The following is a 23,920-nucleotide window of genomic DNA, read 5'->3' on the forward strand; positions in this document are numbered from 1 at the left end:
GACATATGGAATTTCCCGAACTAGGGGTTGAATGGGAGCTGCAGCTGCCAGTCTACACCACAGCCACAGCAACAGCCAGATACGAAGTGCATCTGCAACCTACACCATAGCTTGCAGCAACACTGGATCCTTAACCCACTGAATGAAGCCAGGAGTTAAACCTGCATCCTCATGGATACTGGTCGGATTCTTAACCCACTGAGCCACAACGGGAACTCCTACCTGCTTTTTTTTTTTTTTTTCCCTGTAAATTCCCAGGTGTCATCAGAGAGGCCAGCCTGGCGGGGTCCTGGTGCCTCTGTATTATATTTGCTGGAAGAGGAAAGGAGGTGGGAGACAAAACAGGAAGGAGAGCAGGAAGACTAATAATAATGTTACAACGTGGCTGCTTATTAAATGCACGGGGATCTACAGCCCAGGAGCTGTTCCTCCTTTCCTGACATGTGGTGACCATATTTTCCTGGCCCAGATCCGGGAGGGGCAATTGGCCTAGAGCATTCCATTTTCTTTTAATATCTTTGAAAGACCTTCTGATTTGTGAATTTTTTAAGGGAAGGCTACATCTAGTTGCAAATTTTAATCAAGGCAGTTCATGAAAATAATAATATAAAAGTACACAAAACCAGGACTTGCTGGGCAACCCACACTTGCCCTCTCATAAAAGGCCAGTATCTCAGAGCTGCCTCATAAAGCCCCTCCAGCCCATCCAGAGCAGGATTGCAATATGCAGAAAACAACCCCTTAATTGTCATTTAACTAAAGAGCACTTGCCTACATATCAATAAATATCTGTTGGATAAATGAGTGGGTTGGAAACACGGTGTCCAACCCTTATCACCTCCTCTAGGCTGGGGAATACGTTTTTACATGGGTCTGTGTGTTGCCTTTGAACAGACAGCCTACTGCGGAGAGGGTGAAACCTGACCTTCAGATCCCGTGTTGCTATGCTATGGCTGTGACATAGGCGGGCAGTTGTAGCTCTGATTTGACCCCTAGCCTGGGAACTTCCAAATGCTGCGGGTGTGGCCCTAAAAAGCAAAATACATACATAAAAATTAAAAATCGTCGCAATTCTCCCTTAAAATAAAAAATTTAAAAAGTGAAAAAAATTTAAAATCTACAATAAGGCTCATTGAATTAAAAAAAAATGTGAACTGGAAACTGGCACTTGTCATCACTTGCATCAGCCTCTACATGGACTGAATAATGAGTCACTGCAGCTGCCGACCCACAGCAACTCCTGAGCAGAGCTCAGGGTGGAGATCAGGAGTGAGGCACTCTGTGCGCCAGGAAAACTGGCAGAACAGGTCTTCAGACAGATATTTTTAGGAGAAGATTTTTTTTTTTAATTTTTTGTCTTTTGTCCTTTTAGGGCCACACCTGCAGCATATGGAGGTGCCCAGGGTCTAATCTGAGCTGTAGCTGCCGGCCTTCACCACAGCCACAGCAACGGCAGATCCGAGCCACGTCTGAGACCTACCCCACAGCTCACGGCAATGCCAGATCCTTAACCCACTGAGCAAGAACAGGAATCGAACCCACAACCTCATGGTTCCTAGTCGGATTCATTAACCACTGAGCCACAACAGGAACTCCCAGTTTGTGTATTTTTTTAAGTCCACAAAAAGAAGCTGACATAGTGTCTATGAGGATGCAGGTTCGACCACTGGCTTCGCTCAGTGGGTTAATGATCCAGCGTTGCCGAGAGCTACAGCACAGGTCGAAGCTGTGGTATTGCTGTGGATGTGGTGTAGGCCAGTAGATATAGCTCCAATTTGACCCCTTGCCTGGGAACTTTCATATGCCCTAGGTGCAGCCATAAAAAGGAAAAAAAAAAAAATTAAGGATCTTGAGATGAGACCATCCTGGGTTTAAGATGGGCCCTAAATCCAATAGCAGCCATGCTATCGAAAGAAAAGAAAGGGAGGCAGATTTGATTCAGACACCAGAGAGAAGTCCATGCAAAGGCAGAGGTAGCCATTGCAGCGATGCAGCCCCAAGCCATGGTTCCCCTGGAGCCACCAGAAGCTGGGACATAGGAGAAAGGATCTTCCCCAAGAGACTCAGGGGCAGCTCGGCTCTGCTCACACCTTGATCTTGGATTTCTCTCCTCAAGAAACATGAGGGAACACATTTCTGTTATTTTTAAGCCACTAAGTCTCTGAGGGCTTACACCCAGGAGGATACAGCTCAGATAGCTCTGAAGGACTGTTCCCAACAGGTAAAGTGGGGAGCTGGGATAGATAGGAGGTTTTGCTGAAACAAAGAAGGTAGTTCTGAAACTGAGCACTACCGGCCTGAATCTAGCCAGATTGGGACTTGAACCCACGTGCTGGGACTCGAACCCAGCCTAAAGCAAGATTGGGACTTAAACCTATGGTTTTAAATTAGAATCACTCACCTGGTGTCTGGACCCACTGAGGTTCAGGTTCTTCGTGCCTCCGAGCAGAAGGAATTCAGCGAAAGACAGTGATAGGCAAGAAATAGATTTAAGATAGGACTCTTTTGAGAGATGCAAGCGGGCAGGCAAGAAGGCTCTGCACCTCCACCCGCACCCCCCAACTTGGTGGGCTACAGTTTTATCATCCAAGGGGAGTTGGGGGTGGGAAAAGACCACTTCGTCCTCTTTCTCAGAGCTATAGCTCCTCCTTAGAATCTGGTAAGGTGTAGGCGGTCCTCAAATTCCTGCACTGGGTCAGAATCTGAATGCAGGCCTCAACCCATCCCCCACCCAATGACCTGAAGCAATTCTCGTACTTGCGCTAGTCAAGCAAGCCTGCCTTGTTCTGATGGATTTCTTGAGCAATTATTAACTTACAGTGATCTCTCAAAGTCCCCCAGGTTTCCCTCTCTATCTATGATCCTTTATTGGGACTTCTACAACTACCTGTGCCTACTCCATCCCATCAGTTCAACATCAAAAGATTACTGCTACTCAAAAAATAGACTCTCAAGTTGATTTCAGCGCTTTTCCATGTACAGGAAGATGCAAGAGTCTGGGCTCATTGGAATCATTGCTTGGATATGTGCTTTCTCTAGGGTCAATATCCCATCTTTTTCCATCCTGAATTCCCCTCAGGGTGTACCTGAGGGGGAAGCTGATGGCTTTAAAGACCATTATTCTTTGTTTACTGAAACAGCAAGTGCTCTTTGAGCCTATCACTTAATACCACTTAATATTTAATAGCTATATGACTTTGAGCAAGCCGCCTTACTTGCCTGGCTCCCAGTTTCCTCGCCTGCAAAATGGGATGTTTATTTCCTTGCAGCACATGCTAAAACTTATAGGTGATGTTCAGTAACTGATTCCTGGTGCCTAGCAGCCTTTCTGAGCCCCATCTCTGAAAGAGCAAGATTCCCCAATTCTGCCTCCATTCGCATGGCCGTTTTAGGACTCAACAATAAAATAAAATAAAGTTGAAGGCTGAAATGATTTTCCGTCTAACCAAACGATTTCCAGTCTGATTCTGCCGGCGTTGGGAATAAGCGTCCTCCTCGCGACTTCGCCACGGATTTGGTCTCCCCTGCACCTGCGCAGAATGCAAACGCTCAGGCCCGCCCCTTGGAGGGTGTGACTTCCTTGGGTACACTCTTTGGCCACGCCTACTTCCGGGGAAGTAGGGGACGGCCGCGCCTGGAGCACGTGATTTTGTTCCGGCTAGCCAAAGATGGCGGCGCCCACAGTTGTAGCGTGAGAGTTGTTGTGGGAGTCGGTATCCATTCGCGCTGGAATCAAAATACTGGGAGAGCGTGCGCCATGTCCCGACTAATCGTGAAGAACCTCCCGAATGGGGTGAGTACAGAGCTTGGACTTGGGAATCTGAAATTGGGACCAGCGAGGAGCTGGGGGTTGGGAGGGAGGTAGTTGGGGGAGAATTAGGGGATTACGCTCTGAGGCAGGATTCCGGGATGATTCAAAACCCAAAAGGGTCAGGATTCTTGGCAGATCCCCATTTGACAGACGGGAGAGAGGGATAGCGTCTGCTTAAAATTTCACAACTAGCACGTTGTTTCCTGACCCCAGTCGGACACCTCCTTCCCCGGGAGATGCCAATCCCTACGTTGTGTCAAATGCCGTGCTCCCACAACCCTCTTTTTGCATCACTTTTTTTTGTTGACTCGTGACTGGGTCAGACACTATCTTTTTTCCTCTTCCCCTGCGAACAGTTTCGGGGAGGAAAATGGGGAGCAATAGGCTGACGACCTGCGTTCCAGTTCCCACTCCCGCCTTTAGGACAGGTAGGGAGAGTTTAAGAAAACTGGGTGTGAAGAGCTTGCAACTACTTGTCCAGTAAGTGAGGAGGGGTGACCCAGCCATACTTATCTCTGTTTCCTTAGAGTCAAGCACAGAACTGAGCACATGGTAGGCATGCAGTAAAAACATGCTGAATAAATGAATGAAAAACTAGATGAATGTGTGGCGGTAGATGATTAGATGCAGTGTACCTGAGTGGATCATCCGTTTCTATTTCACTAGAACTTGAAGGGAGAGCCCCTACACTCACCCACTGGTGTTGCCAGTAAGGTCATTCCCATAATGAAACTCCTATTTGGTTGGCTTGAGAGATCTTCTGTACTCCTTAGAGTAAGAACATAAAGCCATTTTTGTTTAATTGTTGTGTTTTTTAACTCTACCTTTTTTCCACCTCTGGTGGAAACTGTCAAGGGATTTTTTAAGTTCAGTGGTGTAAAACAAGAAACAATGTCTTTTTTTCCATCCCATCCTCCATCTCCCTCCAGGAATAACCATCTTTATGGCTTGTTTTTAGTACTCCTCATAGGCATCACTCAGTGTCCAAAGAGTGACCTCTTAACCTTGATTTCTTGGCTTATTTATCCCAATGACTGTCTGCTGACCCCCACTATGAAAGATAAGAAACCTACATCATCTGTGCCTTCCTTCCAGTCTATGTTATTTGTTTCTCATTCTTCCATCATTTACCCTAAATAGTATACTTTAAAAATATCTATCATCGATCCCTCCTTTGGCCTCAGACAGTGTCTCTTGGTGCCTTCCTCCTCTGATGGAGGAGGATTTTAGCATGGCTACTCATTCTCCTCCCCCCAACTAGCATCTCATTGTGTTTCTCAGTGTGGCTTTGTCTCTCAACATTGCTCGTGTGATGAGTGAATGAATAAAAACCATAGTAGTAGCACCTGATGCTTTGAGAACTTACTGTGCGCCAGACACTATTAGGTAAAGTAATTTATTTAAACTTTACCATAAACCAATGAGAAAGATTCCATTACTATGATGCCCACTTTAAAGGTGAAGAAACCGGGGTACAGCAAGGTAAAGTGATTTGTCTGAGGTCACACATAGAGCAGGGATTGAACTGAGCAGGCTGGTTCTAGAATTTGCAGTCTTTACCACTACACCATCGTGTCTGTCTTAGCATGACTGTATGCATTTGTCTTTACTCTGTCCCATCAGATAAATATTTGGCAGTGAGTCCTCTGTACATTGCTGACATTGTAAACAGAGGTGGATAGAGCTTGGTCCCCATTTTTATGGCCCTTGGAGTCTAATGGACCAGGCACACCAGATCATTCTGGCATAGGTACAGGGATTGAAGTGCAAACTGGTGCTGTGTAAGCACAGAGGGGTTGGTTACCTGACCCACCTGGGGAATCTAAGAACGACTTCCTGGGGGAGGAGTTAACCAGGGCCTGTCTGGGGAAATTTCACCCAGAGGAGACAACAGTAGTAAAACCTCAGAGATGAGAAGCAGAGAAGGCTGCAAGGAATTCATCAAGAGGCACAAGAGGTGGGTCAGGACCAGATCGTGAAGAACAGCCTGTTTTTCCTTAGATGTTTATTCTTGAGCCTTTGGTGTTAAAAGTCCCCAAAGGTTTTTGTCGGAGGAATGATGGGTCAGACTTGAATGTGGTCTCTGCCAGGTGATGGGAAGATGAATTCATTGCCTTTTATGTATCTGAGTTGAGCCACAGACCTTGGACAGATCATTTACCCTCTCTGAGCTTCTTTTTATCCTGAATAAAAGGCAGGTAAAAATTCCGAAGTCATAGTGGTCATGAGATTTTAATGAGATCAAAGTTATTTAAAGAACCTGCCTCAGAAAATGTCTCTTACTTTTTTCCTGGGCTACCAAGACCTCTAGCTTCTTTGATTTCAGGTCTTGTTTCATCTGTTTGTGGGGCTGTGAGTGTCCCCTCCCCTCCACGCCGCCACCCCCCCCCCCCCACACACACACACCCTTCTGAATCTGCTTAGAAAACTTGGCTGAGTTGTGAGGGTGGCTGGCTGGAGTGAGGGTGGTGGGAAGCCAGTAGCCAGTTTGACTAGTGTGGGGCTCCTTGACCAAATAATAACATTACTGTATTAGTTATCTATCCCTACTGCAACACATTACCACAAGCTTGGTGACTTAATATCAGTTTATGCCACAGTTTGGGAGGTCAGAAATCTTCAAATCATTATGGCAACAGGGCTGTGTTCCTTTGGAGTCTCTAGGGGAGAATCTGTTTCCTTGCCCTTTTCAGCTTCTAGAGGATGCCTGTACTCCTTGGCTGCTACCCACATCCTAAATCTTCCAGTCTCTTTCTGCTTCCATCATCTCATCGCCTTTTCCAATTCTGACCCCTCCTGCCTCCCTCCTCTAAGGACCCTTGTGATTACCTTGGATCCATCCAGATAATCCCAGGATAATTCCTTTTGCTATGTGAGGTCACACCTTCACAGGTGTCTCAGAGATTAGGACGTGAACATCTTTGTTCCATTAGTCTGTCTCCACAGTTAGCAGACACTTGAGTGCTTTACTGTGTTCCTTAATTCACATGTTTATTCCAACAAGCATTTATTAGGTGTTTGCTGTGTAGCGGCCACAGTGCTGGGCTCCTTGTGTAAAAGTCTCCTTAGCTTCCCTGCAGCCCATAGGGTAGGAAGGTTTCATTGCAGCTGTTCTGAGTCTTGATCTCCTCATGGATGAAGTGGGTAAGGGACTTGCTCAAGGCCACACAATGAGTAAGTGTTTGAGCCAGAGCTGGAACCAGGTGCAGCTGCAAAGCATGCCCTGCCACTGCCCCATCCAAAGTCTTCTCCAGGGAACCCCGCAGCCTCTGGTTCCCAGCCTGTTTTGTCCCCCTTGGCTCTGGGGACTCCCTGGTTCCTCCCTCATCGTCCCCCTTCTGCCCTAGATGAAGGAGGAGCGTTTCCGGCAGCTGTTCACCGCCTTTGGCACGCTGACAGACTGCAGCCTCAAGTTCACCAAAGATGGCAAGTTCCGAAAGTTCGGCTTCATCGGCTTCAAGTCTGAGGAAGAGGCCCAAACGGCACTGAACCATTTTAATAAGAGTTTCATTGACACGTCCAGGATCACGGTGAGTCCAGGCGCATCTCGCCCCCGCCTGCCTGTCAAAAGTGGCCCCCTTGCTCTTTTCACTCCCCACTGGAGTCCAAAGCCTGTTCCCTTCCAGACCCTTAGCCCTTGGTCTTCCTCACTGTGCTTGTGAGTCCCCTGCAGTGTTTGCATAAACAGTTTCCTGGGCCCAATCCCTTGGGGTTGGGGGCGGGGCCCAAGAATTTGCATATCTCAGAAGCTCACAGGTGAAGCCCATGCGGCTAATCCCAGAAGGAGAGCCACAGGCACGTTATCCATCCACGCATCCAATCAGCAAGTGCTCAGTGAGCATCCACTGGATGCTGGGGATTTAGAAGAAATGTAGTACCCCAGCCTCTGTCCTCATGGAGCCAGCAGCCTGTAGGTAGACGGGGACCAGCAGGTGAACAGGCTGGTTTCCTTCCGCAAAACCAGTGCTGTGATGGTGAAGCATCAGGGACTGTTGGAGAAGGCCCTTCCCCTGGCCCAGGGGAAGTCAGGAAAGCTTCCTGAAGGAGGAAGTCCCACCCGTGTCACTCATGTGCATTTACTGCATTTAATGTCTTGGTAAAATATCTATAACACTTTATTGAGAGGGAAAAAACAGACATTGGACAAGTACGTATGAGATCCCATTTATACAGGATCATCCCCAATCTGTATGCATGTAATGTGTGTACAGAGAGCCACACAGAAAGATCATTATCAAAATATTAATTCCTCTCTCTGGGTGATAGGAATTGGGGGTAAAAATCTTTTTGCCTTTTATTTTCCTTGTACTTTTCTCTATTGTTTGAATTTTACACAGTGCGCACGTGTCGTTATGACAGAAACAGCAGAGCTATTTTGAAAGTCCACACAGAGTGAATATTTTGTGCCAAGATGGCAGCCCCTTCCCCAGGGTGGAGGTTGCCCGACCAGGGTCCCCCTGGACTGAGGTGGGAAGTGCCCACATGGCTCCCGTAGGACCAGCTCTTAGGAGGGTTACAGCAGTGGAAGGTGTTGGGGTGTTTAGAGCTGAAGAGGTATGTCAGCACAGGTTTGGCACTCAGCAGTCTCCTGGGCTCCAAGGTGGTCACCCCGCTTTTATCCTGACCCCGGAGTTGCTCTCTGGGGCCAAGCTCACGTCACAGTAATCAGTAGTACTGGCAGCCATTGGCACTGCGTTGCGCCAGGCCCTCTGTCACCTCATTTCACCCCCTGTGGAGCAGATGGCTAAGAGCTCAGGCTCCAGGCCCAGACCCCCTGATGTCCCGTCTCTGCTCTGTTGCCATCTGTCTCAGTGACCCAGAGCAGGTGACTTCATTTTCTGTGCCTCAGTTCCCTGATGTGAGAAGCGGGGAGGGTCACGGTTCCTCCCTCCCCTTGCTGAGAGGCTCGTGTTCATACTCGCAAAGCACGTGGGCTTCTTCAGTAAATGTTACCACTGGGAAGACTGTGTTAAGGAGGGGACGCCTAGGCCGGGGGTGGGTGTGAGTCCTTTGTTTCACCTGTCCCAGCCAGTAAAGGGCAGTTGCTCTTTTAAGAAATCCATGCTCCTGGAGTTTCCTTGGTGGCTCAGTAGTTAACAAACCCAACTAGGATCCATGAGGATGTGGGTTCGATCCCTGGCCTCGCTAAGTGGATTAAGGATCTGGCATTGCCATGAGCTGTGGTGTAGGCTGGCAGCTGCAGCTCTGATTCAACACTTAGCCTGGGAACTTCCATATGCGGTGGGTGCGGTCCTAAAAAAAAAAGCCCAGGCAGGGTGGCAGGTGTCACCATCACGCTCTCTGTCCCCTGCAGGTGGAGTTCTGCAAGTCGTTCGGGGACCCAACGAAGCCCCGAGCCTGGAGCAAGCATGCCCAGAAACCAAGCCAGTCCAAGCCACCTCCCAAAGACAAAGACTCTGTCCCCCCAGAAGCCAAGAAAGTGCGTTGGCGGTCCCTCCCACCCATGTCCCCATGTCAGCAGGGTGGTCACCCTTGGGAGGGCGGGGCCTCAGAGTGGGAGGGATGAGGGTTGGTTCCCAAAAGCAGCCCTCCCAGGGCCACGTGGTTCCATCTCCTTTCATCAGTGGCCCTCACCACCTGCACCTTCTGTTTTCAGGACAACAGAAAGAAGAAGGTAGCAGGTGAACTGGAGAAGGTGAGTCTGTCCTGGTGACTGAGTGGAGGGTGGGCAGAGCCCTGCCTCTCTTCTCCCCTTGCCGTGTCCCTGTGACAGCTTTGTCTTCCTATCTGAAGAGTCCATGCTGCCCTCCCCAGGACTGACCCAGCTGGCCCCCAGGCTCCTCTGGAGACCGGGGCGGGGGGGGGCGGCGGCAGGGGAATGACCTTGGAGGATGCCCTTACCTGCCTGAGCGTTAGGAAGGGTGAGCCCTACTGAGCCTTCTCTGCCTCTTCTCCCTCCCTCCCACTCCCCTGCCACCCTGGCACCCCAGCTGAAGAAAGATGACGAGTTCCAGGAGTTCCTGTCGGTTCACCAGAAGCGGACGCAGGTGGCCACCTGGGCCAATGATGCCCTGGACGCTGAGCCTTCAAAGGGGAAGAGCAAGCCGGCCGATGACTACCTGAACTTCGACTCCGACTCGGGGCAAGAGAGTGAGGAGGAAGGAACCAGGGAGGACCCGGAAGGTGAGGGGGTGCCCCCTGCCATGCCTGGGCCTGTGTGCATGTGACCTGGGGCCCCTTGGTGCCAGGTCTAGGAGGCAGAGTCAGATGCTGCCTGTAGAGGGGAGATTACCCCACCCGCAGGTACGTGGCCCTTGACCAAATTTGGTCCCTTAGTCAGTTGGTTACTCAAGTATTTATTGAACACCTACCACATACCGGGTGCTGCTCAGGCACTGGGGATAAAGCAGGGAGCAAAAGACAGAGAATCCTGCCCCCTTGGAGCTGGCATCCTGGTGGGAAAGAGAAACAGTAAAGAAATCTGTCTGCTGTTTAGTATGTGATGTGATCATGAGGGCCATAGAAAGCAGGGAGGGGGGTGGGAGAGTCACCGGGGAGGCCTCTGAGGAGGTGACCGGGTGGGGGGTGAGCCTCCATCCTCAGAACGGGCTCCCAGTGTTACTGGGGTCGGGGTGGCTGTACGGGCCCATGAGTGATTGTAGCTCAGAATGGCGAGCGCAATGCTCTATGGGTGACTTTAATGGAAAAGTGAGGGGACGGTTTCATGTGAGTTTTATGGCTGGTCAAGTTCTTGTGCAGAGCTGGGCTCTGAAAGACTCGCTGGGGGTTGGTGGAACTCTGGGGGGAAGGGGGAAAAAGGGCTTCAAGGCAGAGGGAGCACTGTGGAAAAGGCACAGAGGCAAGGGAGGTGCAGGGGCTGGAGGGGGGTGCCCTGTGGCCCAGGGTGGCCGAGGCAGACAGAGCTGGAGGAGAGCCAGTGAGGCCAGCAGGCCTGACAAGGCCCCAGGCTTCATCCTGAGAGTAGCCGGGGGCCACTGGTGGGTTTTGATCCAGGCGTGCCATCCTACCTACACTCTGAAGAAATGGAGCCAGGAGCCACAAAATTCTCAAACATGCAGCGCAGAAACTACCCAAACTCTCCTGGTTTCACCCTGTTAGATGGTATCTATCAGAGGACATACTGGGGCTGGTGCTGCTTGGCCCCAGGACCCTGTCCTGTGGGCTTGGCACCACCTGCCAGTCACACCACCGGGCTGTCTGCCATCCCAGCCCTCTGCTTGGCTCACAACCATCGCTGACTCCCAGCCTCCCTATTTTCCCAGAGGAGGCCGATGGCCTTGAATGCAAGGCAGCTGCACAGAAAGAGCTGTCAGACATGGATTACCTGAGATCCAAGGTGGTGGCTGCGGAGTCCTCGGAGGAGGAGGAGAGTGAAGATGAAGCTGTGAACTTCGAGGAAGGGAGCGAGGCTGAGGAAGAGGGTTCCTGCACCGCTCCCACCCAGCAGGACAGGGAGGCGGCCCCAGCAGAGGTGAAGCACTGGAGCCTGGGGAGGGAGGAGGTCCACCCTGCCTCGCCCACATTCCCTGCAGCCACTTTGTTGGGGGTGTAACATCAAGGAAAGACAGCTCGGCGGCCCAGAGACCTGCCTGCCTTTGGCCTGCTTGCTGTGTGACCCCAGCAAGCATGTCCCCTCTCCTAGTTTATTTCCTGCTGCTGACATGGAGAGGCGGCCAGCCCCTTGGGAATTGGTGGAGGCCAGGGGCAAATGAGCTGAAGAAGGCTCCCGAGGGTACTGTCCTTTGTATCTAGCGGCACAGTAGACGGGTGGGAGCCTGTGAGTAACGATGGGTGAAATTAACTGAGCACCCAGTATACGTGAGGTTCGGAACCTGGCATGTCATTTGTCATTGATTCTCATGACAGTCTTGGGAATGGGGATTCTTGTCCCCTTTGACAGGTGAGAAAACTGAGGCCCAGTGACAGGAATTGACTTGCCCAAGGTCACCGCTGGGAAGCAGTGGGGTCAGGACCCAGACTGGCCCTCGTCTCCCACCTGAGAGTCCTCTTTGCTTAGGCAGCTTCACACAGCTTTTGGGTCCTCATTCCCTCTTCTCCCTCCTTTTCTTTCTCCTTCCTCTTTTCCTTCCTTTAACTTTGTGCTCTTTCTGATTTGCACAATCTGCCCTTTTCTCCTAAAAGTGTATATTCTATAAGGGGGAGCTGAGGGCAGCTAAGTCAGGCAGCTGTGGGTTCAAATCCCAGCCCCGAAGTGGAGTAGCCATGGGATCCAGGGTGAGGTACTTCTCTTCGAGTCTCAGATCTTCCTCTGAGATGATGCTTGGCAAGGCCCTGGCCTCTGTGTCCAGTTTTCCAGAACCCCCATGCCCAAGTGTACATTGAAACTTCCCAATTTCAGGAAGATACCCCATAACTCATGCAGGGCAGCACCCCATAATCAGGCACATGGTGTTTCTGCAGCTGAACTAGAGGTAACCACTCAGCTTCATGGGATCGATGTCAACCCTAAATGGTGATGTCACAGCTCAGAGCAGGTTTTGCCCGAAAATGAGTCCAAGGCAGGGCAGGTTTTGTTACCAAAGGAGTTCAGCAGAGCTAGGTCTTTGAGAGCTGTTTCGGTTTCAGAATTACAGAAGACATCTTGAATGTATGGCCCCCATTAGACTGTTTTAAAGATTCCAGCGGACAGTTATGTCTGCAAGGGCTTTGCTCAATGTCTGGCACAGAGAATGCGCTAAATCAGTGGCAGCAAATACCATGGAAGCCAGTACTCCTTCCCAGGCCTTTCTCCTCCATGTGGCCTGGGGCCCGGGTTCCCACCCTCATCTTGGGGCCACACAGAGGCTTGGCACCTCCTACCCAATACTCCAGCCAGACTCCACATCCCCGGCAGGCACAGGGCTCCCAGCATTGCCAGCCTGCTGGGTGGTGAGGGCCTCGGAGCCGTCACTGCCGGCCGGGTCCTCCCGCAGCTGCACTCATTGTGGCCATTTCTGTTCTCTGCCATCACTCAGACAGAGAAACCAGCCCACCAGAGGGAACCCACCACTCCCCACACCGTGAAGCTGCGGGGAGCCCCGTTCAACGTCACAGAGGTATGTGCCAGTAATGGGAGGGGGCAGGGAGCAGGAGACAGGGTGAGGATGCCAGGAGCCCCTGCTATCTGGGGGCTTCAGGATCAATTGAGGGCTTGGGCTAGAGGGAATTTGGGGACCAGAAAGGCTGAGAATAGGGTCTCGGGCCTGGTCAGCATCAAGAGATGGGCTGGCTGTATGAAACTGAGGACGACTGCTCTCACTCACCCATCATCTGCACTAGGGGTGGGCAGACTTTTCCTGCTAAAAACATTTTTTTAAAGACCAACTGGTAAATACCTCAGGCTTTGTGGTCGATGTGGTCTCTGTTATGATGCCTCAACCCTGCTGTGGTAGCACTGAGGCAGCCCTGGAGGATAGTATAGTAGTCGCATAGGTGTGGCTGGGTGCCGGTAAAACTTCATTTACAAAACAAAAGGCCTCAGGTCACATTCAGCCTGCTACTGTAGTTTGCTGACTCTGGGGCTACACAGGAGAGAACATTTTAAAAATTTCCCTACTTACGAAAGTAGCAGAAGTTCAGCATAGGAAATTTTCTTTCTTTCCCTTTTTTTTTTTTTTTTTTTTTTTGGTCTTTTTAGGGCCACACCCACGGCATACGGAAGTTCCCAGGCTAGGGGTCAAATCAGAGCTACAGCTCCCAGCCTACACCACAGCCACAGAAACACAGAATCCGAGCCAGGTCTGTGACCTACACCATAGTTCACGGCAACACTGGATTCTTAAGCCATCCAGCGAGGCCGGGGATCAGACCTGCAACCTCATGGATCCTAGTCAGGTTTGCTACCACTGAGCCACGACGGGAACTCCAGGAAGTTTTCTTTTTATGGCTACACTTGCGACATATGAAGTTTCTGGGCCAAGGGTTGAATCAGAGCTTCAGCTACAGGCCTTTGCTACAGCCACAGCAACACTGGATCTGAGCCTACACCACAGCTTATGGCCACACCGGATCCTAAATGCACTGAGCGAGGCCAGGGATAGAACCCACATCCTCACAGAGACAACATCACGTCCTTAACCCACTGAGCCACAGTGAGAACTCTGGAAATTTTTTTTTAATGTAGCTAAATGAAAAGAGGTAAGTTATCTGTCTCTAGGATGACTGTCTAACTTGCCAAGCGCATTGTGTTGCGAGAGAGAGGTGTGCTAACCAGATAGGGCACAGGATGCAGGGCTAGTTACCCCCAGGTCTGGTTATTGTAGGGGTGAGGATAGACTGGAGCAGCCCTTCCCCACCACCTGTATCCCATTCAGTGACAACTGCTAATAAATTTCTGAGTATGTCTTCCTAGACACTCTTTTCTTTGTATACAAATATCCAACCTGTCTTTTCTTTTTTAAAAAGCAATCCTACAGCAGGAACGCTTTTGAAACTCCTCCCCGTTACAAAACTCCTCCCCTTTACATTATGTCAAATATCTTTGCATATTGAATATTCCACTACAGTATCATTTTTACATTGCATGCTATTCCTGACTCTGGACACAGTCTGTTATACCTACCCACTCCACTTCCAGTCTTCTGCCACATGAATAATAATGCAGTTAGCACATTTCTTGGGAACAAAGACCAGCAGATTTTTTTCTATCAATGTCAGATAGTGTGTATTTTAGGCTTGGTGAGCTATATGGTCTCTGTTGCTTTTTTTTGATAAGCCTTTGAAAGTTTAAACCATTCTTAGCTTTCGGGCTGTGGGCCTGTGGGCGATAGTTTGCCAACCCCTGCTCTAGGTAAATATTTTATACGAGCCCATGCATGTACATTTTTAAGGCTTTGATACAGAATATCAGTCGCCCCCTGGAAGCCTTGCCAGTTTATTCTCCCTAAAGCAGAGTATGCAAGCATCCAGGTCTGTGAACCCTGGGTATCAGTCTTTTATCAACATGACAGATGAAAGTGGCACCTCATTTTAATTTATATCTTAAATTATTAGTTAGATTGACCCTTCTTTCACTGTTGCAAATCATGTGTGTCTTCTCTTTTGGAAAGTGACTAATTCTATGTTTTGACCTTTTTTTCCTTGAAGTATTCATTTTTTTGAGTCTCTATATTTGCTAAAAAATTTTTTTAATGTTCTGCATAATGAGTATCTGGGCTGCACTAGGGCCCCAGATTGTCTACTAATTTAGAGTCAGAATTCTTTCACTATCAACTGTGCAGAAAATCAGCGTGCTTTCATGAGGAGGTGGCGGGGGACATTAGGTGGACTTTTGCAAATTGATGTACAAAAAGTGGTCACTTCTGTCCTCTCCATAAATGATAACAGTATGTTTGTGCTTTATTTTTATTTATTTATTTTTTTATTATTATGCTTTCTGGGTCACATCTACAGCGTACAGAAGTTCCCAGGCTAGGGGTTGAATTGGAGCTGCAGCCGCCAGCCTGCACCACAGCCACAGCAATGTCAGATCTGAGCCCCGAGTCTGTGACCTACACCACAGCTCACGGCAACGCTGGATCCTTAACCCCCTGAGCAAGGCCAGGGATCAAACCCGCAACCTCATCGTTCCTGGTTGGATTTGTTAACCACTGAGCCACGAAGGGAATGCCTGTTTGTGCTTTTTTTTTTTTTTTAACTGCATTTAAATCACCCTCACATCCAAAATAGAGATGTAGTTAAGAAAGTTGGGGACCATCAACACTAGCACTCTACATCTGTCATCCCCATGAAGTGACATGGACAACAGTGGTGCTTGGACGGAAGTGGGGAAAGCCACGTTTAACCCCAATTAAGTAAAAAGCTACTTCAGAGAAAAAGATCAGAAACAATATCTTAAAAACACTAATGGCGCTATTACCGTTTTGTATTTAACTTCTTCATTTCTTGTCCAACTTAAAAAATTTTTTTGCCAAGGAATTTTTATTTTATGAGAAAAGGTGTGTAATTTAGTGGGCAATTGGACACTGTAAAGGATGAAACGCTTTGGTATCCTTTCTGAATTTAGAAATTTGGTCCATGTTTCTTTTTTGAATTCGCACTTTCATTACTAGATTGAGAAACAGAGGAAAAAAAACCTTTTCTTCTCCTCACAGAAAAATGTCATGGAATTCCTGGCACCCCTGAAACCAGTGGCCATTCGAATAGTGCGAAATGCTCATGGGAACAAAACGGGTAAGGTTGAGGTTGTTTAAGGGGCTGGAGAGGCAGGCGGTAAAGGCGGGCGGTTGGAGCAATTGCCCTGTGGAGATGTTTTGAGGGAAGCCATTTATTTTCCTGCTTGTGGTCCCCACTGCCGTGCTCAGGACGAGGGTCCGCCTCTTGTCCCAGCCGCTGGCAGCTTGGTCTGAGGTTTTCACCTGTGGAGTCAGGGCCAGGCGAGGCGTGAGGGGGACTCAGTCATGAGATGACTGTGGCCTTTGGCCCCAGCGCAAGGGCCCACTGAGGGCTTGAAGCAAGAGGAGGCCACGATTGGATTCAGAATCGTCCCTGGCTGAGGAGGGAAGGGTTCCAAAGACAGGGCCCACGAGGAGGCAGAGGGGGCTTTGGTAGTCCTCCAGGGGCGGGCGCTGTGATAGAGACCAAAACCCAGGGGTTCTGGCTTGAGATACAGCACTGCCACCTACTAGCCGAGTGCCCATGGGCACAGTACTTACCTCCTCCAGAAAAGTGGGAGGCGAGGCTGCCCAGTTACCTCCCAGTGTTGAAGCCCAGTGAGGTCAAGGACACGAGGCCTCTCGTGTTCTTGGAAAGACTCCACGGGCCTGTCTGTGCAAGTCAGGGCAGTTGTTGTGGAGGTGGCCCTGTGGTGCTGAACTGGGTCACAACAGTGCCAGTACCGGCACTTGTCCAGAGGTCAAGGAGCAGGTACCAGTCAGGGTGGGTGAGGCTGGGAGGGAGGCACAGCCTTCCCGTGTCTGACTGATGCAGTCCAGCATCTTTGTAAAACCAGGCCACGGGGTCAAAGGAACACTTCCTGCAAAAGGAAATTCCTGGTGGGAGTGGGGGTGCGGCGGGGGGAGATGGTATAAGGAATCTCTTTGTATTTGGGAGATTTGGCAAAAAATACAGGTTTCCTCCCTCCCCGCTTCCTGCTCAGCTTCCCCCAAACACCTAGCACAGTGTGCACGTTCCTGTCTGTAGGTCTCACCTTTGTCGTGGTCCTTTCACAGGGTATGTCTTTGTGGATTTCAGCAGCGAAGAGGAAGTGAAGAAAGCTCTGCAGTGCAACAGGGAGTACATGGGTAAGGGTGCGCGCAGGCGCCTACAGGCCGGAGGGCTTCCTGCGTACAGTCAGTTACTCCACAAGTTTGCAGTGTGTCTGCTGTGTGCCGGGCACTGCTCTAGGCGCAAACCAGAGCCACTGCCCTCCTGGCGGAAGTGAGGTTAGGTTGAGAGAGGGGAGAGGCAGGAGAGAACCAGAGGGGCCATGCTGTGGACAAACGTAGGGGAGGCCGGGATTGGAGGAGGTGCCTTTTAAACAGGATCTCGTCCACTTGGGCCACACTGAGCTGGTGACGTTGGCCCAAAAGCTAGAGGAGCAGAGGAAGCAAGCTCTGGCGTTACGGATCTGAGTCACCTGTCCAGGCCAGGGGCTGGGCCCAAGATCACGTCCCTGGAGACGGTTCAGGTGACCTCCCAACTCCAGACCCTGCACCTGCTGTTCTGTGGCACGGACAGGTGACTCAGATCCAGCCATCGATCCCTTGTGAGGAGACAAGTTCTGTTAGTGAAGAGGAGAAACCTGAGTTGTCTTGTTAGCAAGTCAGGTGGTAGGTATTTATTGAGCACCTACTGTGTGCATGCAGAGGCGATGGTGGTGTTCACGGTCTAATCAGGCACCCAAGGCAATGCATGGACACAGTTCAGCAGCAGCACGAGGTAGCTCTTCAGGGTTAGGTTGTCACCTGAGAAGATTCCCAGGGTGGCGCCAGGGCCTGTGCCCTGGAATCGGGAGGACATGGCCCAGGCTGGCTCCCCCAGGGCTGAAGCAAAACTCACAGGACGATTAAGATTCAGGCACAGGTCCGGATTGGGCCGCTGTCCTGGATAACAGAGCCTGGCAGCCAGTGCTGTCACCAGCCAGCTGCTTTTCTGAAAAGCAGCACCAAAGCCTTCGGAAGCTGACAGGTTCCAGGCCTGCCCCCGGGACTCTGATGGCCTCTCCTTGTGCAGGTGGACGCTACATCGAGGTGTTCAGGGAAAAGAGCATCCCCACGGCCAAGGCGCCCCCGAAGAACAGCACCAAAGCCTGGCAGGGTCGGACACTCGGGGAGCATGAGGAGGAGGAGGACCTGGCTGACTCTGGGAGGCTCTTTGTGCGAAACCTGCCCTACACCAGCTCCGAAGAGGACCTTGAGAAGCTCTTTTCCAAATACGGTAGGGACACGGCTGGGCCCTTCAGTCCACGACACATGTGAGCGCATCTGCCCCCGCTGCCCCCCTACTGCCCGCTGAGCTGTGTGCCTTACGATGCCATTTCACAGATGGGAAGCCTGAGGCCCATAAAGACTGCTGGCCTGCCCAAGGCCACCTGTGTAGTAGGTGGAGGCAGGGTCTAGTCCAGACACCTCTGCTCTCAGGACAGACACGTGAAGGATCTGGCCTTTGGGGGGGTCTCAGGGCAGCCCCTTGCCTCCTGCCGAGTGGCCATGGCCAGCCCAGAACAGCAGCTCCAGGCTCTCACTCGTTGCAGCCCATCTCCTGACCAGTGCCCAGAATTTCCTCGCCCAGCACTCAGGCCCAGCCCTGGACTCTGACACCTTTTCTGCCCTCAGGTCCCCTGTCTGAGCTGCATTACCCCATTGACAGCCTGACCAAGAAGCCCAAGGGCTTTGCCTTCGTCACCTTCATGTTCCCGGAGCATGCCGTCAAGGCCTACGCGGAGGTGGATGGGCAGGTGTTCCAGGTGATGCCCTGCAAGCTGGCGGGCGGCTGCTGGGCCCAAGTGACGGGAGAGGCTGTGTGTGCATGTGCAAGCATGAGACACGCGCCCTTGCTTCCTTCCCTGGAAGCACATCCGATGGTGTGTGAAGCCACCTCGTGATGTGAGCTTCTGGAAGGTGGCTCCATGGGGCAGGGTTGGCTCTGTTCTGTTCACTGATCTGTCATGAACATAGTAGTCCCTAAGGTAGAATCTTTGGATTGAATGAATGTGCTTTCCATCTGGGGAAATACCACTTGGAAGAGGAGTAAGGAAACAAAGAGTTCTGACCTGATCCTTGAGATGGCCACGATATACTGTCAGAAACTCTTCTCTCTTCCAGAAAGGCCAACTGATGCGCTTTGTACATCTGCCTAAGCCCCATACTGCCTTGCCTCCCTTTCCTCTCATTCATTTTTTCATTCACGATTTACTGATTCCTCTTGGGCAGTCAGGCCAGACCTGGCTCCTGCCCGGGTGGAGCTCACACTCTCACTTCCCTTTGCAGGGACAGAGTGGGTCTGGGCTAGGGGCGGGGAGCCCTGCAGGTGTTATTTACGGACTGAGCTGCTTCCTCTGTGGGGCTCTTTCGGGCAGCCCCATCATGGTATCAGGCCCCTGTGCCACATGGCCAGCCCCCTCCCATTCAGAGTTCAGGGTCACCTCTTGTGACAGGGGTCTCAGTGCTGGGTCCGGCCCCCGAGGCAGGATGTAGAAGCCCCTGCCCCCTTCCTGTCTTTACCCTCCCCCTCATTCCCTCCAGGGCAGGATGCTCCACGTGCTTCCATCCACCATTAAGAAGGAAGCCAGCGAGGACACTGACACCCCAGGATCATCATCCTATAAAAAGAAGAAGGAGTCGAAAGACAAAGCCAGCAGCTCCAGGTCCGTGCCTGCCTCCAACCCGACCTTCCACCGCCTTGCCCCTCCTTTCCTGGCCACCTGGGTCCCCTTGCTCCTTCCGGTAGCTTTAGCCCCTCATCCGTAACTGTGCTCAGCCTCAGTTTCCTCATCTGCAAAATGGGGAGAATCCATGGTGCCTCACTTCTGTAGTTTTGAAGGATTAAGTGAGTTAACATAAGACAAGTGCTTGGTCCCTGGCACAGAGTAAGCACTGGACAAGTGCTGGGAACTTAATATCATCATGGCGCTTGTCTTCTTCAGGCCTGGGCTACTTGGCCCACGCCAGGAAAGATGGGGGAGGAGGAGGCTTTCGGGCTTAGGAAGGCAGGCCCCTGGGTTCATTTCTTAGCAGACTTTGCGTCTGAAAAAAACTCTGTCCTCCACCCCCACCCCACGCCCCCATTCAGCTGAAGTCTGACCTCCCTGTTCTGCCTCTGCCTCGCAGCTCTCACAACTGGAACACTCTGTTCATGGGACCAAATGCAGTGGCCGATGCCATCGCCCAGAAGTACAACTCCACCAAGAGTCAAGTGTTTGACCACGTGGGTGGCGCCCCATCTGATTTGCCCCCTGGCTCTGGGTGGGGGACGGGGGCAGTTGCTGGGGTCATCGGCCACCTCAGGGTCCCTGGAGCTGAAGTCGTGGGCTTCCCCTGGACCCCTCACGTGGAAACCCCCACATCTGCCCTGCAGCCCTGGCCTCACATTGCTGACAATGAGCACTGAGTGTGGTGCTCCCCGGCCCAGCCCCTGCCCGCCCCACTTCTCAGATGAAGAGGCCTAGGGACACAGAGGCACTTGCCCAGGGTCACGCACCTGGAAAGGAGCGGAGGTGGGGTGACACCAGGGCCACCTGACTACCCAAGGGTTGTCCTACCCACCCTCTCAGCCCAGCGAGAGCAGGTCTTTGAACGGAGCCTGGGGCAGCGGAGGGGGTGTCACTGGTCTCTGTCCCTCCTCTGTCAAGTCTAATCTTGTTCCTCTGACTTTCCTCACTGCCCGGCCCCTCCAGATCACATACCTTCCTCTATATGCTTATGTCTCCAGTTAGATGGCGGCCAAGTTCACTCTGACAAAAACTTGGGAGTGTGTGTTCCAGCCAGTAGGCAAAGGATATCTGTAGATTTGGTCCATCAGCTAGACCCATTGCTGTTTACTCCCCTGTCCCGCACTGAAGGTCAGCGCCATCCATCAGAAATAGAACTCAAGCCCACACAGAATCATAAATGTCCTAGCAGCCATGTTTTACAAAAAGCAAGTGAAACAGGCAAATTGAATTTTCAGAATTCAGTCTATTCAGTATAGCCAAAATGCTTGTTTCATTATCCACAGTATGAAAAAATTATGAGCTATCTTGCATTACATTCTCACTGAGGGTTCAAAATCCAGTGCGTGTCTCACGGTCACAGCACTTCTGGGTTCTGATGCATGTGCTGTGTTTTGGGCACCAGTGGCTGACCTCGTGGGGCACCGTGTTGGGCCCCATGGCCCTGGATTCAGCCAGTTGGGAGGGGCTGCAGGCAGTTCAGATCCCACAAGCGCTCTGAGCACCGGAAAGGCAGCAGGGCCCTAAAGGAAAACACTCCTGCTCTTCCAGAGCTTCTAGCAGAAAAAGACACTCACTCATTAACAAAGGTGCTGTGTGTCATTGTGATGGCTTAAAGAAGGCTTAGGCCGAGTAGGGGGTCAGGGCGTGGCAGCAAGGCGGGCTGCTGGGGGCAGTGATGTTCCAGCAAGAATTACTGGAAGGCAGAGGTGAGCGCACAGAAGCTCTGAGGTAGGGATACACTTGGCGTGAGACCCTGACCTACAGCCTGAGCAGCGAGAACCGGGGCGGGGGGGTGGGGAGGCTGGAGGAGTGGGTGTGGGGTGCTCCTTTCACTGTGACAGATGGAGAACCCAGAGCCACCACGTCAGTGCAGGCGTCCACGGGGTCTGCCTCTGGCTGAGCCTCCTCCTTGGGCTGATGGGAGATGGGACCCATCACATGCCTGACAGTGACAGGGCATCTTCCTTTCTCCCCCACAGGAGACCAAGGGCAGCGTGGCCGTGCGCGTGGCCCTGGGGGAGACCCAACTGGTCCAGGAAGTGAGGCGCTTCCTCCTTGACAATGGGGTCAGCCTGGACTCCTTCAGCCAGGTGGGTGCCAGCTGCCTGGCTCAGCCAGCCGCTCCGGGCTGGAGCCTCACATCCTCGCGTGTGCGGATGGGTTGGAGGGTCAGGCCTTTCGGGGATGGTTGTTACTATCTTTTCAACTGTCTCTTAAGAAAGTAAGACAGGAGTTCCTGTTGTGGCTCAGCCGGTTAAGAATCTGACTAGTATCCGTGAGGATGCAGGTTCGATCCCTGGCCCTGCTCAGTGGGTTAAGGATCTGGCGTTGCCGTGAGCTGTGGTGTAGGTTACAGATGTAGCTCGGATCTACTGTGGCCGTGGCTGTGGTGTAGACCGGCAGATGCAACTACTATTTGATCCCTAGCCCAGGCACTTCCATGTGCTGCGGATGTGGCCCTAAAAAGGAAAAAAAGAAAAAAGAACGGCAGATCACTGGCTCAGACATGCACCCATCTGACCTGGATTGTGTGGGGGCTGTATGCAAGGGGCTATTCTCACCCGGAGTTTCTGCACATGACCTGGAGAGGGGACTGTGAACACCCTGCTCCCCACCCTGCACCCCAGCACTTGCTAAAGGGCACATGTTGTCTGTTTGGGGATCGAGACCTTTCTTGAACCAGTTAGGGGAAGGTTCCGCCCTTCCGTGTGCTTATTCCCCTCCAGGTACAGGGAACGATGTGTAGCCTTAGAGAGCACCGGTGGAGGACACCTGACATCGCCCCTTGTTTTATAGACGGGAACTGAGGCCCAGAGGGTGGGGAGGTGACTTAAAACAGCTGTGTCCTCAGCTTCCCCAAACCTTAGAGTTTCACCCTGAAAGCATGGAAGGATGGGTGGCTAACAGAAGGATGATTAAGTGGCTGGCTGGCTGGCTGGGTGAGTGGATAGAAAGTGGGAATGATGGGGGGTGATTGGGTGGGTGAGTAGTGGCTGAGTTAATTAGGTAGGCTGATGGCTAACTTTGATTAGGTCCTCCGAAAGCAGCCCCACTGTGCTCCCATTTTTGTACAGCAGGGCCCACAGTCACAGAGAGGTAAAGTCACTTGTTCTGGGTCACACTGCTAGTCATGATGGAGCTGGATTGGAGTGCAGGCCCCAGAGGCCACGCTCCTAATGGTATGCTCCATGGCCTGAGTTACCCTTGAAGAGCACACTGAGGAGTTCCCATAGTGGCTCAGTGGGTTACAAACCCAACTAGTATCCATGAGGATGCAGGTTCAATATTTGGACTCACTTAGTGAGTTAAGGATCTGGCGTTGCCATGAGCTGTGGTGCAGGTCACCAATGTGGCTAGGATCCTGCGTTGCTGTGGCTGTGGTGTAGGCCGGCAGCTGCAGCCCCGATTTGACCCTTAGCCTGGGAACCTTCATGTGCCACAGGTGCAGCCCTAAAAAGAAAAGGGAAAAAAAAACAGTGTGCTAATGTCCATCTTGCCTGCCTGCAAATGTCCTCCACCCCCCTCACCTCACTCGATTCTTACAGTAGCCACAGGAGGGCTGTCACCATGAGCCCATTTTGCAGATGAGAAAATTGAGACCCAGAAGGAAAGTGGTTGATCCAAGATTTCAAATTAGATTAGTGGCCTGGCTGAGACTCATACCCAAATACGCCCTGTGCCTGGAATTCTTCTGTTAGCTTTTTTTTGGCTCTTTTATGCCTTATCCAATTAATTATTTTAATAAAATAATTGCTACTGCTAGCAGAGTGCTTATGCATGAGGTTTGCTTATGTCAGCCTGTTTGATCTACTCCTTCCCCGGAGCAATCAACGAAGCAGGTGCTGGGTCCTCAAGTTGGGGTTGAGACACACTGAAGCACCTTACTCAAGGCCATATCTCTGGCATCTTGGTTTGGGTTCTTCCAAAAGCCAACTCCGAGACGAAGACTCGAGTGCAAGCAGTTCACAGAAAACACTGACAAGAAGGGACGAGGGGAGGGAGGAGACCCATACAGCGTGTACCTATCACGGTGCTGCTGGGAGGGCGGCAGGTGGGGCTTCCCCCCCCCCCCCACTCGCCCAGGATACCCACACAGCTCATACCTCAGAGGCATCCCATCCAAGGACAGGATATGCCTCCTTCTAAGAGCCTTGGGCTGCTCCCAGGCCATGTTAACTTCTCACACACGGCAACAGGGCGTCCACAGCTCCAGGACGAGGCCCTGAGCGCAGATATGCAGATTCTGGCCCAAGCTG

At 51.5% G+C, this 23,920-nt stretch overlaps 1 protein-coding gene across 1 annotated transcript in view; it reads left to right on the forward strand.

The window, feature by feature from the left end:
• The first annotated feature begins 3,651 nt into the window (after positions 1–3,651).
• Positions 3,652–23,920, forward strand: part of RBM19 (RNA binding motif protein 19) — a 121,977-nt gene continuing 101,708 nt past the window's right edge. The window contains exons 1-14 of the mRNA XM_005670677.4: positions 3,652–3,793; positions 7,159–7,341; positions 9,126–9,251; positions 9,429–9,467; positions 9,763–9,955; positions 11,056–11,264; positions 12,769–12,849; positions 15,886–15,964; positions 16,963–17,034; positions 17,966–18,169; positions 18,568–18,698; positions 19,477–19,598; positions 20,062–20,158; positions 21,644–21,754. Coding sequence (XP_005670734.2) covers positions 3,758–3,793; positions 7,159–7,341; positions 9,126–9,251; positions 9,429–9,467; positions 9,763–9,955; positions 11,056–11,264; positions 12,769–12,849; positions 15,886–15,964; positions 16,963–17,034; positions 17,966–18,169; positions 18,568–18,698; positions 19,477–19,598; positions 20,062–20,158; positions 21,644–21,754 — 1,683 coding nt within the window. The 5' untranslated portion in view covers positions 3,652–3,757. The remainder of the gene's footprint in view (positions 3,794–7,158; positions 7,342–9,125; positions 9,252–9,428; positions 9,468–9,762; positions 9,956–11,055; positions 11,265–12,768; positions 12,850–15,885; positions 15,965–16,962; positions 17,035–17,965; positions 18,170–18,567; positions 18,699–19,476; positions 19,599–20,061; positions 20,159–21,643; positions 21,755–23,920) is intronic.

The sequence above is a fragment of the Sus scrofa genome, chromosome 14 (genome assembly GCF_054392235.1).
Source record: "Sus scrofa isolate SSC_HxYL_T2T_F1_AM1 chromosome 14, Sscrofa_HxYL_maternal_Yorkshire_Landrace_v2.0, whole genome shotgun sequence".
NCBI lineage: Eukaryota > Metazoa > Chordata > Mammalia > Artiodactyla > Suidae > Sus > Sus scrofa.